The following is a 16,927-nucleotide window of genomic DNA, read 5'->3' on the forward strand; positions in this document are numbered from 1 at the left end:
GAAACTTTTTTCGATTAAATGCCTAGATTCTAAGATACGGCCATTTTTACCCTTTTTTTCGTTACAGCCACATCGTATTGCAAAAAAATTAGCACCATTCGATTCAGCGACGTCGAATTACCTTTGTATCAAACTGTCGAGAACTTCTACCTGAAAGTTTTTCCTTCACCTCTTATTGACTGGGCTAAAATAATATTTTTCTTATTGGTCAGTCGTTGTAATCAAATTAACTTTTCACATTAATTTTCATTACTCACGCCTCCCCCCTTTTATGTAGAGATCTTGTCATTAATTGAATTGTTAAAAAATAATTATTGCATTTTCTTGATTGATTGCAAGTTTAATTCCAGAAAATTGCGAATAAAATAATCTTTTTCTGTTGTTTTTCCTATTATATACTAATTAAAATAATTCAAAAATTACTTTAACAAGATAATATCAATTAGTATTACTTTAATAGTAATTTTATTTAATATTAGGTTGAAGAAAAAGAAATCCATTATTTTTACGTTTATTTCAAAACAAATATAATCGATTTCTTTTTCTCCATTCTAATATAATATAATATAATAATACTTCTTACTTATATATAAACTTATCTATTATAGCATATTCATTGAACTTTATTATAATTTATCTATATTTCAATTTTAGATACCTCTAATGGATGAACAAACCAAAGAAGAGAACCATCGTAATACACGATCGTTATCAAACTAAGTTATGACTTATTAAAATCTCCCTAATAGATCTATACTTGGAATAATAATAATAATAATAATAATAATAATAATCATCGATGCTCTTTTTAAGGGATGGTCATCATCATCTTCTTCTCTGAGTTTCGACCAAAGCAACCACCCTGCAGATTCTGAGAGGTTCGTCTGAAAGCAGGATATGGGGTTGGTCCTAGAAAGTGCAGAAGGGGGTGGAGGAGGAGGAGGAAGAGGAAGCTTGGTCAACATTTGAGCAGAGTAAACAGCAGCCGTTTTTCCTCTTTCTCTATCTCTCTCTCTCAATCTTTCTTGATCTATCTCTATATGTATATCCATCTATCCATCTCTTATCCTCGTCTCTTTTTGATGCCCCTTATACTACACTAACGCCGATGATGAGAGTCTTCGGATTGCGAATAGTCCCTCGACACACGAGGATCTTAACCAGAAATGTTCTCTCTCTCTCTCTCTCTCTCTCTTTTGCTTTATAGGACACCGTAGGGCTTGGGGGGGGGGGGTTGCCTTTAGCCTCGAGGTTTCTTGGCACAAAGCATATTGCGTGTGTGCTCTATTCAATATACAATACTACGTTGAAACTTCATATAGGAATATCAGCAGGGTCCGTTACTTTAGCCGATTTGACTGACGGTTCCTTTTGAAACTTGCTTATCAATTGTTATTAGAATCCATTTGTTCAAATATATCCGTAGGCATTAATTAAAACCGTGACAATTATTGAACTAATTAAAAAGGGATATATTTATTTCGACAAACTCGATTAATTTATATATGTATAGCCTCTCGAAACAATACTACGAGATTGTAATTATTTATTTTTAAACGTGTTTCCTTTTTGCAAAAAAAAAAATGATAGTCCCTATCATTTTCATCTTCGTTCAATTTTCATTTCTTTTCTTTTCTTTTTTTTTTCTTATCTCTTCGTCATTGTCCTTCTCGTTTTCGTCGTTGTCATGAATACAAATACTTTGTCGTAAAACTCGATTCCATTGTCTTGAGAATAAGAGAGAGAGAGAGAGAAAGATAGAGAGAAAAAAAAGAAAAAAAAAAAGATAGAAGAAGAAGAAGAAGAGAAAGATGAAGAAGAAGAAGAAGAAGAAGTTGGAAGTTGGTAGTTGGCGATGACTTAAGACGTTAACGAGACGTTAACCGGATTCGTTGGCACTATGGAGGGATGGAATTGTTGGTAAGGGTAAAGAAAGGAAAGATAGAGAGAGAGAGAGAGAGTGAGAACTGGTGGCACTGATTTTAATCAAGATATGGCCTGGCAGCAGCCAACGGCGCGGCGGATCAAGTGAGCCAGAGCTTATCGATTTTCTAAGTGCTTCCGAGCTGCTCTCTCTCCTTCCATACAAGTGAGAATCCACGAAAGTAACGTAACAAGGGGTGCAAGAAGAGAGGAAGAGGGGTTTAGTTAGTACCGGTAAAAGACGAGTTTTAATTCGGTCCCATACTTGTAGGATAGTAGGCTATGTGTTACTACTAATGTCAGACAAGATCATTAAATTTTTTTTCTTTTCTTTTCTTTCTTATTTTATTTAACAGTATGTGCGATTACGATTAGATAGAAAAGAAACAACGTTTAGTTTTATCGCTTGTTTGGATTAATGATCGAGAAATATATATATATATATATCGATTAGAATATTCTTTATAGGTTAATTTTTATTTATTCGGGATTTTAGTGAAAGTTCTATGCTAACGGAGATAAAAAAGTAGGATATGGCGTTACTACTTTGTCAGACGAGATCGCTGAATTTATTTCATATTTTCTTTTCTTTCTTTCTTTCTTATTTTATTCAACAATAAAGTGTGCGATTACCATGCAAATATTATTTTAAAAAATAATATAAAATCATGTTATACATTCTAATTATTCTAATAATAATAAAAAAAAAGAAAACGAATAGAAAAATAAAAGAAAACAAAAGAAAAAAGAGGAAAAAATCACTTTCATATATCCGGACCACGTCCATCGATAAATCGACATTCTAACTGAGATAGAAACAAGGCAATCTGTTAATTGATCCGTCCCAGACTTGTCTCGTTTTCGTTCGATTCCGTCGATGAGGAATATGAATGATATTTTTTGTCGTTTGCCCGTTAAGAGATTAAAGCCAAGGGGGTTGCTTGTTTCGTTTTAGAACCATTATACTCTTGAGAGAGGAGAAAGAGAGGGGAGGGAGGGGTAGGTTTGTGAGACGAAGGCGGAAAGAGAAAGTAAGGGTAGTAGAAGAGGGATTTTAGGATAGAAGGGAAAGGAATACAATTCCAAAGGAAAGGACGACTACAGTTTTTACATACATACACATTTACACATACACGCATACGTGCCCACGTATATTTACGTATAAAAAATGTATTGGCTTGTTAAATAATATTTTTAATATAAATAAATGAATCCCGTGAAATCGATCTAAATTTTTCCTACGACTTAATCTATAAGTCTTATGGTTTTTATATTTCAGAGAGTTTATTTATTAAAATAATAATTTATATTTTTGTGTATATATATATATGTGAACGTGTGTGCGTGTACGTGTGCATGTGCGTAGATGGGTGTACGTTGAATGCGTAAATGTATTTGGAAGGTGGAGTGGAAACAAAGAGAGAGAGGGAGAGAGAGAGAGAGAGAGAAAGACTAAATGGGGGGAGTAGAAGCTGAGCTTGCAGAAAGGGTGCTTGCTGATGCGTAGTAGAGCTACCTCACCAAATGCATTAAGACCAACCACCACCACCCTTCTGCAATGTCGAACTGTCTGTGTGCTCTCACGTGCCAAACAAGAACAGATATGCATCCTGTTTTACGACACCTTACTTTTTCTTCAACAGTTTACTATTCTTAGGACAACGAATTTTTATGTTGTGTTTATTTCTTACACCACGTATCGTACAAACAACATTATTGTAAAAAAAAGAGAGAGAATTGACCCTCTGGAGTGTATCCTTCAACGAATTTCGATTTTTCGAACTCCATGGAAATCGAATCTCTATTGGGTGGAAAGTGTATTTGAAGAGTGCGTTTGAAAAAACAGATTCGTGAGACTTGGGATCTCCTTGTGGATTATTTTCTTTTCTTTTCTTTGCTTTCCTTTTTAGATTTTATTTCTAGATGAAAAATAGATGATAAGTAATAGAAAAGAATAAAATTCTATTTTATTATATTTCGAGCTTAAATATAGGAATATTGAAATGTCTCACACAATATAATAAGTTTTATAAATAATATTAATTGATTTATTTTAAAAGTTGCATTAATATTAAATGCAAATAAGATAAAAGCGATTCCTCCCGAATGAAGTACGAAATATCTTGGAGATAATATCAAGAGGGGCCCCTTAATCGGGCCAATAGAGAACATAGGGTTCGGGGACAAAAGAGTTATTAAAATACGTCCATTGCATGTCTCTTGCGTTAATTGAAAATATCCGTTCGGACAAATTATAAAATGGACGCGTGCCAAACGCGTTTCGATCTAATCGAATTTTTAATCTTCAAACTGATTTACATTTTAAAAATAAAAAACAAAAAAATCTAATTAAATGTAAGTAGAATTAGATTATTGTTGACTCTTTGACAAATTTTTTTTCTTATCTGTTGTTTTCAAATTAACATCAATAAATATCATATTAAGTGGCAAAGATAATAAACGAAATGAACAACTCAACAATTTCGTCCATATTTTGAAAATAAATATATTAGGTTGAATCGAAACTAATACTATAATTATCTATAATTAACTATTAACTATAACGCAATATACGATCTCTGATCGAAACGATCGTTAATTTGAAATGTTTGATTAATTCCCATTCGCGCGAACATAACAACAGGAGAAATGAAAATGTGGCCGCGGTGAGCAGCTAGTACGCGACTAGGCGCGATGGAAATAGAAAAAATAATAGAAAGGGAACAGTAAGAGAAAGATAGCGAGGAAGGGTTGTAGAGGATTGGGGTTGAGGGTAAAAGAGGGAGGGGGATTAGAGTTAGAAACGATATTACATAACGTGTATCACTGGTTCGTGTTTGAGTTCCACTGCGATATGAATGTCTCCCCATGGGGGTGTCGTCGCATATCGATTGGAATGAGAGAAGGGGTTGGGGGTTAGGGTGTTAAAGGGGTGGTGGTGATAGGACAACGATGAGGACGGTTCTATATGTCCCGTTCGTGACAGATTCACCGTAACAGGAATTTCATGGGAAGCATAGCGTCGAAAGCGAGGGAATCAGAATACAGGGAGGGTTGTTTCCTCGTGTCGCATACGTAACCGACAAGAACGATAATGATATTGCATTAGAGAATGTTGTCCTGTGGTCCGATAAAACGATCCTAAAAAATTATTTCGATTTCTTATTTTCTTTCTTTTTTTCTTCTTCTTTTCTTTCTTTCTTTTTCCTTTTTTTTGTTGTTGTTTTTTTTTTGTATAATAATATCTCCTCCCCTTTTAATAATAATAATATTAATATTCCCGGAGAAAATTGTAAAGCAAAATTAATTTTGTACACTTACCAACCACCCACCCATCCCCCATCCCCGTAGTTTTGGACGAATGATTTGACATATGTATTTTTAGATATCTAGATTAATTTTGTCAACGATTGGTTGATCAAACCACCCCACCAAAAAAAAAATAAATATTCTTCGAATTATTACTTCAATATATTTCTTAGCGAAAATTGTAGTCAGTCGTATCCTAAAATCAGTAAGTCAGAGAAGAAGAAGCAGGAGAAGTAGAAGAAGAAGAAGAAGAAAAAGAAGAAACGGAAGGAGGAGAAAGAGGTGAAGGCGGGGAGAGGAAAGGAGATCTTTTTTGAAAGATCACGTTAAAGATTCAGCTAAGGGAATTCAGAAGACAATCTGTAGGTGGATGGTTACGTTGGAAAGACGTAAAGATGGGGATGATAACGTACAAAGGAATCGCTGGAGCTCGTAGATTTCTACGGGCAATACTCTTCCATTAGTTAAATTGTTTCCCTGATACACCACCCTCTCTCCCCCCACTCCCTCTTCTACCCCCTTTCCTTCCCTCTTGTCTCTCACTCTCTCTCTCTCTCTCTCTCTCTCTCTCTCTCTCTCTCTCTCTATCTTTCTCTTCCTTTCTGTTCTTTTGATTCACCCTCGACGGCCTTCATTTCACTTTGTTGAAACAGATCCACAGGCAAAGGCACGATACGATACAATTTCAGGATCCAGAACAGAGTGATCTTTCCTTTTCTATTTTTTTCCCCCTCCTTTCCTCTCTCTTTCTCTCTCTTTCTTTCTTTTTTCTTTCTTTCTCTCTATCTTTCTTTTTCTTCCGTTTTTTTCTACCCATGAACCCCCGACCCCTTTCGTCATCGCCCTCGATAGGAAAAAAATAGAAAGAAATAGATGAATAGGAAAATGCTAAAAGGGCTGGGGCGGGGAATGAAAAAAGGGACGGAAAGATTGTAAACGTTTTTTCCTTTTTTTTTCGTTAGATCGTTTATTCGTTAGAAATGGATTTACGAGAAAGTCTCGAGAATAATTTAAACGATTTTTTAGCCTATCGAAATAAAAAAAAAAAAAAAAAGAAAATCGAATCGATGAACTCTTCTTACACCCAAAGAGTATTAGTATTCACGGGAGATGTCGTAAAACGTTGAACTTTGAACCAAGAACCTTGGAAGGGGATTGATAATATCTTAGATTATTCGAATTAATTCGAAGATTATCTTATTGGGATAGTTGTTGCATAGATTATAATCAATTCGACGTGATTTTATCATAGATACGTACAATGATCTATCGATGGGAAAGAAAGAAAGAATTTTTCATGATTCATTCGAAAAAAAAAAGATTCGATAGAAAAATACGTATAGTCCAGGCAACAAGAGGAGAACTTGGAAAATTTAGCTAGCCGGGCGAAATTTGATATAATGGTAATTCGACGACGCTGAATCGAATGGTGCTATTTTTTTTGCAATCAGATTTTCTGGTAATGAGAAAAAGGGTAAAAAAGGGTAAAAAAGCCATATCTTAAAATCTAGGCATTTAATCGAAAAAAGTTTCAAACAAAAGTTGTAGAGAATTGAAAAATACATAAAAAATGTTGTAAGGTGTATCTTCGTATTTGCAAAAATAAGCGAGAAAATGAAGGTGAAAGGTAATTGTAAGAGAGGGGGCAAGCCATGCCTCTTCGTTGGGCTTTACAGGCGAGCGAGCTAGTATGCGTTATCTTGGGGTCTCTCGGTCGTGAATGCGAGTGCGAGTGAGAAAAGAAAAGGATACTTCTCCCTTTCTATTTGTTTAGGCGATAGCGATCCTTTTTGTTTGGGCCATCGATTTTTGAGTGTTCTGTATTATATATTTCTGATATTTTTTCAAGCTGTAGCGAGAATTTTTCGTTTTGACAATCGAGTGTCGAGCGTTCTGTATATCTATATATATATCGGCGTATAAGCGTGGCATTTTTAAATCCCTCTCTTACAATTATCTTTCACCTGCATTTTCTCGCTTATTTTTGCAAATACGAAGATACACCTTACAACATTTTTTATGTATTTTTCAATTCTCTACAACTTTTGTTTGAAACTTTTTTCGATTAAATGCCTAGATTCTAAGATATGGCTTTTTTACCCTTTTTTACCCTTTTTCTCATTACAAGAAAATCTGATTGCAAAAAAATTAGCACCATTCGATTCAGCGTCGTCGAATTACCACTATATTAAATTTCGCCCGGCTAGCTAAATTTTCCAAGTTCTCCTCTTGTTGCCTGGACTAGTAAGGAACATTGTTGCATTGAAAATACAATTAAAAAATTTGTTCTTCAATTTTTATTTTTATCGTTAATAATTATTGTAATTCAAGTCGAGACGAATTTCAATGGAATTATATTATAATAATATTCTGTGACTTTTTAATTATTACGCGTTACATTGATTTGAAATAATGATTGCCAAAATATAATCTTATTTATGCACCACGAGTCAAATATTTATACCATTTCGTATTTCGAATGGTTCCACAGTTCAGATACAATAATTTATTGATTAAATGATTTCCATATTATATTTGGGGGAGAAATTAATATTGATATTATTTTAAACATATAATGATTTGAAAGAAAAATATTCATTCATTGATATGTTTGTGTGTGTGCATTTAAATCAATCAAAAGTTTGTTCAAATCGCAATTGAAATTTTGTCTAAATATTGATTAGTTATTTTTATTTGAGGGGTGGGCCATGACGATTTATAAGAAGACTAGACAGTTAGGCTACTTTTACGAGATACGGTAACAAATTAATATCATTACAAGCTCCGACAGGCTTCCCCTTGACGATTATTATACGCAGTGCGAATACCATTTATGCGTCTTTAGGGGTGCATAACGCGTTATTAGGTGGGCGGTGTGACAAACGCTCAGCATGATATCATTATCGAACGTTTTTCATCTCTCATCTCTGATTGTTAACCGTAAGTAATAATATATCTCATCGAATTGACGTTTATATTTTATCTCTTTTATTTTTTTAATGTTTAATCAATTTTATTTTCGATCGTCTAAATTTGTTACCTTTGACTCGTTGAAATTCATTATTTCTTTTTTTTTTTTTTTATTTCATAAAATTAGAAATATTCTTTTTTTTTTCTAGTTCATAAGTTGTTAGATTTATTTATTATAGAAATATGATCATTTATATTAGGAAATATTATAATTTGCAATACTGGGTTATCATCGTATTAATATTTACATTTAAATGTATAAAAATAAAGTCTTTGGATGCGGGATTATTTTTATGTACAATAGTGATAATGTTTTATTAAGTGTTTCGCGAAATATTGAATTTTCTTCTTAACACGGAGAGACAGATATTGATTTGTTTCAACGAACACATACTATTTCGTACGATCGGAATTTCGTATTCAGTTTGTGTATTTGGTAAACCGTCAATATTTTTCAGGCATACTCGTTATTCCAAAGTACTCGTTTCGCATAATAAAAAATAAAATACTTCGCGATTCTACCAGGTGCTTTTCCTTTCTCTTTTTTCCCTTTCTTTCTTTTTAGAAATATTTTGTCAAGAGAGTTTAAATGCTACCTCACGTCAAATCGATGATAGATAACGATCATATTTGATTACGATCGATTGAATTCGTTGCAACTAAAACCACAAATATTTAACGAGAATTTTTAATCTTTCATAATAAAATTGAATATATAAAGAAAAGAAAAAAAAAGAACAGGAAACAAATATTACAACGGAGAATGATTTCGCTCCCGAGAAAAGAAAAAAAGATGAAATATTTAAAAGATAAAATGATAAAATAAAAATATGTTTCCAAAATATATTTTATCATATTATATTTATAAAATTAAAAAAATAATAATAATAAAAATATTAGAAAATGGCCAAGCATTTGATTCGTCTCATTTTCATTATTCCATTTGTATTATTTAAAGATAAAGACAAACAAATAATATAATCCATATAATAATTAGAAAGATGATTTAAGAGTGGGTGGTCTACGTGGGGTAGGGTAGTAGATAGGTTGTTGAAATAAATGCAATATCGGACTACTTCAAGTAATTGGAGTCACTAGTTGGTATACATTTAATAGCATGTACTTGTTGCTTTTCGGGTCGACAGATGTGCGATTCCCAACGGACATAGTATAGGCTGAACAACATGAGAATCGTTGCGTGAGACCACTGATCATCCCTTAACTCAAAGGTTTCTCCATTTTAATCCAACAACAAGCAACTTTTGTATTAACAAGAGGGGAAAACCCAAAAGTTCTTTTTCATATATGCTTCGGTTCTCTAATCAAACACTTATTATGTTTAGGTACATCGTATACAGGAGATACTTGTAAAACACTCTGATTAAAATTTTACGAATAAAAAATTAGGATACCCTGTCGATTTATTTTTTTAATAAGAAATTTAACAAAAAAGAAAAAAAAGAATACCACGCATTCCAACTTTCAAATGTAAAATGAAATAAATTTATGGGTGTGCATAAATAATTTACACCAGTTGAGTTTTAAACTAATCAAATTTGTTTTCAATATTACATTGTTGTTGTTCAACATTTATGGGATGTTTTCATTTTTTTTTTCTTCTTAGACTTTTTTAACTGTTATAATTTTTATCCATAGGACATATTTTTCTAGTAATTTTTTTTTTATTTACAGCTTATAATATATAATAAAAATAAAACTTAAAATTGTGTGTGGTGTCAGTAGTTTTTAATATAACAGCTTAGAAATAAATGTCTAATTAACACATAACAGGAGGGCATATAAAATAGCTGACAATTATTCTAATATCCTGTTAATCGATCGAATTTCACACACGAGACAGGACGATCGTATCGACATCGAACGTAATCTGGATCAGGGCCAACCGGATGACGCGAAGTTAAATTTTCAAGGATTTACATTCCTAACGATTATGAGTTTGTTCTTTTTTTTCTTCTTCTTTTTTTATTTTTATGTCAAGGTAACAAGTCTCCGGTGAACGTTGAGTTGAAAAAAAAGAAAAAACTATGTGGGGCAAGGGGGAAATATAATATTATCGATTAAAATCTAACAATAAATTTACAATTTAAATTATCATGATTTATTATTTCTATTATATAATTCAAAATTCAATCTATGAACAAAAATTTGAAATAATAATGAACAAACTACTTCTCGTGTTACAACACGATCATACCAACGAAAAAGAAAAATCCTTTTCCTATATATGATCAGATTATAAAAAAAAAGAGAAATATAATAATAAAAAAAAAACACAATAAATAAATAAATAATAATTAATATAAACGTAGGGGAGAAAAATATTGGATATTCGTATACGAGTCGCACAACGTCATTCCAAATTCAAATAAAAAATATACGCTCGATGATGTTTCAGTGAAGTATTGGTAATAGTTTGAGAAAAAGTGATGGTGGGGGTAAGGGGTTGACGCTCTCTGATGGTGATAAAAAAAAGAAAAACTAGGAGTGGGGTGAGGGAGGGGGTTGGAAGGTAGAAGTAGTACAGACGATTACGTCGGTGTATGCCGAGGGTAAAAAAAAGAAAAGAAAAAACGAGAAACTCTCTCACTAATACAAGGGCACACACACTTATTGTAAATGAGATACGTATTTATGTGTATACGTATAAATATATGTGTAATGTAGATATACACACATGTACGTGGTGCATGCGTGCACACACGTATGTAAAGAAATAAGGATAGAAAAAGTAATACATAGTAAGTACGTTGAACACGTGACACTTGTATACACGTAAATAAGTAGTAAGTAGTGGATAGGAAAGGGAAACTGCAAGGTACGCATGCGCAAACTGTCTACACACATATTACTTATACATAATCGCTTATGTAGGGAGACCAGTTTGATATACGCGTGTTGTAAATGTGTGTGTATGTATGTATGTATGATATGATATGTATGTAATAATATACGTGTAGGAACTAATATATACGTGTAGGGACGAGTCATATTCTGTATGTAATATGACACAAAGCTCGGGGATTGAACTCGGTATGCTGTTCGTTGAGTTTGTGGTAGTAATGGCGGACTCGTCGAACCGGAAGTAATCCCACGGGAAAGCAGATAACGTATAGAAAAAAAAAATATATATATATATAAACATTGGTGTGTAAGTATGTATCTAGAACAAAAAGATAAGGATGGTAAAAAAAAAAAAGGAAAAGGGAAAAAACGAATGCGTCTATGATTACTATCGTCCGACAAACCTAATCGTAACTGTGTGCTGTATGTCAGCAGCAATAGCAGCACCGATGCGTGACGATTTTAACTATAATATGAAACTATATCGTTTTTTTTTTATATTTATAAATCTTATTTATATACGAGTTATAATACGTGGAATTTATTCAATATTATGATCATTGAAAAGTTTCTAGAATAATAATATACAAAACACGTTAATTCATTAAAATTAAATAAAAATGCATATATTATTGATATAAAAATGTTTTAGATATTTTTTAACATTATAGATCGATTGAAATGAAATAAGATTTAATATATCTGAGATTTATAAAAATCATATAAATATAATTCTATATCACGTATAAACATTTTGTACAAAATCCTTAGGAAGAAAATAACTAAATTCTTTTGCTTGTATCCGGATATGTAGACCTAACAGCTATTGCAAAAACGATAGAAGGAAGAAATGTAAGAAAGATAGAAAAAAGAAGTAAAGTTTGCAGCACTCATATATATATTTATATATGAGTATATATATATATATATATATACCTATATATATATATAGTATATATAGTACTTGTTCTAGAGACCTTATGGGTTATTTCAGATAGATGGACGTACCACGAAGCTATTGTTGGATTCGAGATTCGTCGAGTGCTGATCGAGCACTCGAGCGAAGCTTTATTGGAAGCTACATGATGTGCGCGTGCAATCGTCTGTAAACCCTTAGTCCAGGGATACAGGCATCATGTTTCTGAAATAGAAGGGTTCAAGATCCTTCCATGAACTACCTACGATCATAAACCTTTTTTTTATGGATTTATTCAAATTTATTGCAAATATTTTATATATTTAACGTTAAAATTATATGTGCGTGTGTGTTCTTCAACACAAATGATAGATATTAAAATATAATATTCTATAAATAATTATTATGTATTTATTCTATTATAGCAAACTATATTTGTATGTAGAACAATTTTCATAAAACTTGATAACACTTTGTATTTCTGTACAAAATTGTATATAAAGTCGTAAACTTTTCTAAATGTATTATGGATTTATTCAAAATTTGAAAAAAGAGTAGACAACGTATACAAGGTATCCTATAATAAAAGAACCAATCAAATTCGTGCATACTTATAAGAAAATACAATTTTCCTAACACTTCGAAACAAAATCAATCCATAAATGTATATAAATTAAATAGAGATTAATAATTAATCTTAGAATTAGATCGAAAAATAAATTTGATACCAATTTTATAATACTAAATCAAAAGAAACAAAGTTCAATAACTTTATCATAAACATTTACTGTGTGTGAACGTGATATAAATTAATTTCAATTTCACAACGTGAGGAAAGAAAATTTAATATGAACACTGAAGATAGGTGTTGGAAAGTGAATAAAGAAGAGAATATATATATATGAAAGATAGATAAAGAAAGAGAGGAAAAGAGAGAGAGAGAGAAACGTTGAGTGAAAGTCCTCGAGCAAAAAGCAGGCCAGGGCTTCGTATCTCAACTTGAACACACCACGGCCATTATACAATTACGACGACGCATTTGCTGTCGTCTTTCCACTCGGAAGGCCCTGGGTGTCGCGTCCTCCTTTTCCTCGAGCAATTTGCCCTCTAAATCGTTCATACTTTTCAAATTATAACACACACCGTAGAAAGAGAGAGAGAGAGAGAGAGAGAGAGAGAGAGAGAGAGAGAGAGAGAGAGAGAGATGTATGTACACCACCCATATTTTACGACAAAATTCCAACGTTACTTTGTTATTTTGCTTCTTTTTATAAATGATGTCGAGAGAGAGACAAGCTTAACAATTAACGTCAAGGATAATACCAATCCTTAAGAAAATGACTAATCAATTACCATTTATTTTCCATAAATTTATTACTCTCTATTCGGATTATCTTAAAAAATAATAAATTTTGTTGAAAATGATATATATTTTCAAGATTGTAATATTTCATTTGAATGATTTCTTTATTTTAGATTTAGAAAAAAAAAGAAAATATCTGATCGCATTGTATTCAAATAGTATTTATCAAAATGATTCATTAATTTAGATGATACAGGTGTGATGATCCAAATACGTAAGAAAAAGAAAGAAAACAAAAAAATAATTCTAATCTTGTTAATAATAATAATAAGTCTCTGATTTGACTAAGTGACGTAAATGTCGTCTACTACCACGATGAGATCTCGTGGGAGGTTGAATCTTATGCGTGAATCATTGAATTAGGAGAATAATCAGGCGATCGGAGAAACGATAATGAAGGAATGCTGACATAAGCGGAGGAATTTTCGGCTGAATGAAAATTAGGAGTGACTCCCACGATTCGTCCTTTACCGAACGTGGGAGAAAATCCTCTTTTTCGGATTGCTTAACAACTAAACGATTTTCTGTTAGATCGAGTAGGCTGTTTGAAATAACTTAAGATTGAGTATTAGAACGAAATAACTTTTTTTTCCTGCGAAAAATTTTCCTTTCACTTTTTTTTTTGTAAGTCTCTCTAATTAATTTTATTATAAATATATATATATACGCTTATTTATATCGGTAGATAAAATTATCCAGTAAACATTTTTAATGAATTTGAATTTATATGAATAAATGAATATTTTTTTAATGAGAGTATCAATCTTGGGGTAAAAATTTGGTAAATTGTTTATAAATAAAATGATTGACAACTTACCAACATGTGAGCCCACAAAGATGCAAAAAAGAAGACCGGAAACGATTCGCAGAGGTTTAGTATCCATTTTGTTGTTTCTCTTATTGTCCACCGTCCAAGTTTTCTTCTTCTCATCCAATTACTGTAGCAGAGTTTTGTAAAGACTACGACACATGTGCACAACGAAAGAAGAAAAGCGAGAGAAAAAGATAGAGAGAGAGAGAGAGAGAGAGAGAGAGAGAGGGAGAAAAAAAGAGAGAGAGAGAGAGGGAGAAAAAAAGAGAGAGAGAGACACACACACTTACACCGTTGCACACGCGTACACTTACATCCGATCTTGAATTTGATGACTACGAATTGGCACCTTGAAAAAAAAACAGGGCCCACGATTCGATCAATCTTTTTTTATAATAATATTAATTAAGATTATTAAAAATATTTAAATAAAAATCGTTATCATTTTAACGAAGGTTTGGTTTAAAAAATAGGTTTAAATAATGTTGATGTTTAAAAATGAAAGATGATTCTGTTAATTATTATTATGCATATATGCTATCAATTAATAATACAGAATACGAATTATATAGTAAGTATATATCTATATAAATTTATCCGTAATAATTAATACAAATAATAATTATCGATGCACATATATATATATATATATACATAAATAAATAAACTGTGTTATAAATATATTGGTAAAAAAAAGAAAAAAGAAAAATGTTTCCCCCAGATAAAGGAAATAAAATTGGAAAGGGATAGAATATTAAATCGTGGAATATTAAAAACGATAAAACTTTGTGGTTTTAGGAACAAAGATGGCGGCCCTCCGTGGATCAACCTTTCTCATTTAACCTTGAAATTTAAATTGTACTTTCGCTAAATGAAATTCCACCGGAACGCGTCACAAAGGTGTACTTTTTTTAACGATGATAAATATTTAATTCGAATAAAAATCTAGTAACGCGTGATGATATTTATTAAAAAGAAATATTTTATTCGACGAACGTTCGCGGGATTTCTTCTTTTTTTTTCCTTTGTTTTTTTTGTTTTTTTTTTTTTTAATTTCTATACTACGTACGCGATATTTATCGAGATTATTCCGTGAAAGATGCGGACAGTTGATGCGGAGCTTGCATTCGAGGTGACGTGCTGTCGATCGACCGGGTCGACGTAGACTGGCAGAAATTTAAAACGATCGATCGGTATACCACACTTGCCTTTCACGTGCGATCTTGAAACCGCTCAAAAGAGCCGCAATACAAGAGAAAGAAGAGATCTACCGTTACGTTTGCCCCCACAGATAAATTATAATATATATATATATATCCTTTTTTTATATTTTCTCATTTGTCGTATATCTTATTACGGTCACGAAATTTTGTTCGAATATAAATTATAGACTATTATAAATTATATTATAAATTTTTCCAGTATTTTATTACATATTATTATATTATTTCAATATTTGTAATACAAGTTTGTTTTGCGCGCGCGTTTCTCGTTATCTTTATTTGTAAATGATTTTCAAATCGTGAAATCCGTTTGCTTAAAGAATAATACTGCCAATCAAAAAATCCGCACTCACTTAGTTGCCAACCTAATATTATTTTTAAACGGGAAAAAATGGAAAATATTCGATTGACGTTTTATTTAATGATGGCGACGGTAACTTAGCCGAGATTTTCGGTTGACCTATCGTATTGTCCCAGATCGATCTTGTTCGTTACCCCGGAAAAAATGGAACGATGTGAATAGTAGTCGCAGCATCTCGCGTTCAGGCCTATACCACCAGTGTACATAAGTACATATTTAAATACACACATATATATTTATATATACAGATAAAAATGCATAACCACAACGATTATCTATTTTTTAATATTTCAAAAGCACACAAGCAAATTTCATGAAATCCAAAAATCGTTCGTCCACGGAATATAAAACGAATCCAAGTAAGCTTACAATTTTCGAGAAACCGAAATATTTGTTCGACCACAAAGCTATTAATGGCTCTTTATTTTCAAATAATAAAAACAATAAACAACAAAAATTTCTAAGAAGAAAAAAGAAAAAGAAAGAGCAAAAACATTTTTCGCTGCCTTTTTCTTTTCGAACGAAAAATAATTTTCTTTGCCCCCCGCCTTGCATTCCCCGAAATTCAAACGAATATATTTTTAATGTGAAATTTAATTGAGAAACGTAATATCGAACGAATACGTACCCCGTTACGAAAAATGGGACAACCAATATTATTCGCGTCTGTTTAAAACACGAAAACTGAATTTTTTCTTCGTGGAAAAATTAGATATGCGTTAGAGAGAAAAAGAGAGAGAGAGAGAGAGTAAGAAGAATGTCGACTTTAGTCTATGAAAGAAAATATATTTCTCGTCAAAAGATTGCTCGAAACTCCTGCTTAAGAGCCATGATCTCCTCCTCTTCCTCTTCCTCTTCCTCCTCCTCCTCCTCCTCCTCCTCGTCCTTCTCCTCCTTTTCCTCCTCCTCTTCCTCCTCTTCTTCTTCGTTTCCCCCCCACCCCAAAGATGCACGAAGAACAAATGTCGAGATTCTCAGGTGAGGATCACAAGGTCCCCAGATTTGTAAAGGAAATTATTGCCGATACTGATATCGATAAAATCATGATTTAACCTATTGAACCTCGTTTCAATCCCAATAATCAGCATGATTCCAAAATATTCGAACATTTAATATTTCCCATAAAGTGACAACGCATGAACGAATCTTGCGTATGCATTTTTCAATATATATATATATATATATATAT

At 32.2% G+C, this 16,927-nt stretch overlaps 1 protein-coding gene across 1 annotated transcript in view; it reads right to left on the bottom strand.

The window, feature by feature from the left end:
- The window catches only part of LOC106791702 (protein Skeletor, isoforms B/C), a gene marked incomplete in the record, with an annotated part of 48,534 nt that extends 31,640 nt beyond the window's left edge, over nucleotides 1–16,894 (bottom strand). The window contains 3 exon segments of the mRNA XM_014757561.1: nucleotides 14,161–14,281; nucleotides 14,439–14,503; nucleotides 16,367–16,894. Of these exon segments, the coding sequence (XP_014613047.1) occupies nucleotides 14,161–14,227 (67 nt within the window).
- Nucleotides 16,895–16,927: the final 33 nt, after the last annotated feature.

This window comes from Polistes canadensis, unplaced genomic scaffold (genome assembly GCF_001313835.1).
Source record: "Polistes canadensis isolate GaletaPanama2010 unplaced genomic scaffold, ASM131383v1 scaffold_332, whole genome shotgun sequence".
Taxonomy (NCBI): domain Eukaryota; kingdom Metazoa; phylum Arthropoda; class Insecta; order Hymenoptera; family Vespidae; genus Polistes; species Polistes canadensis.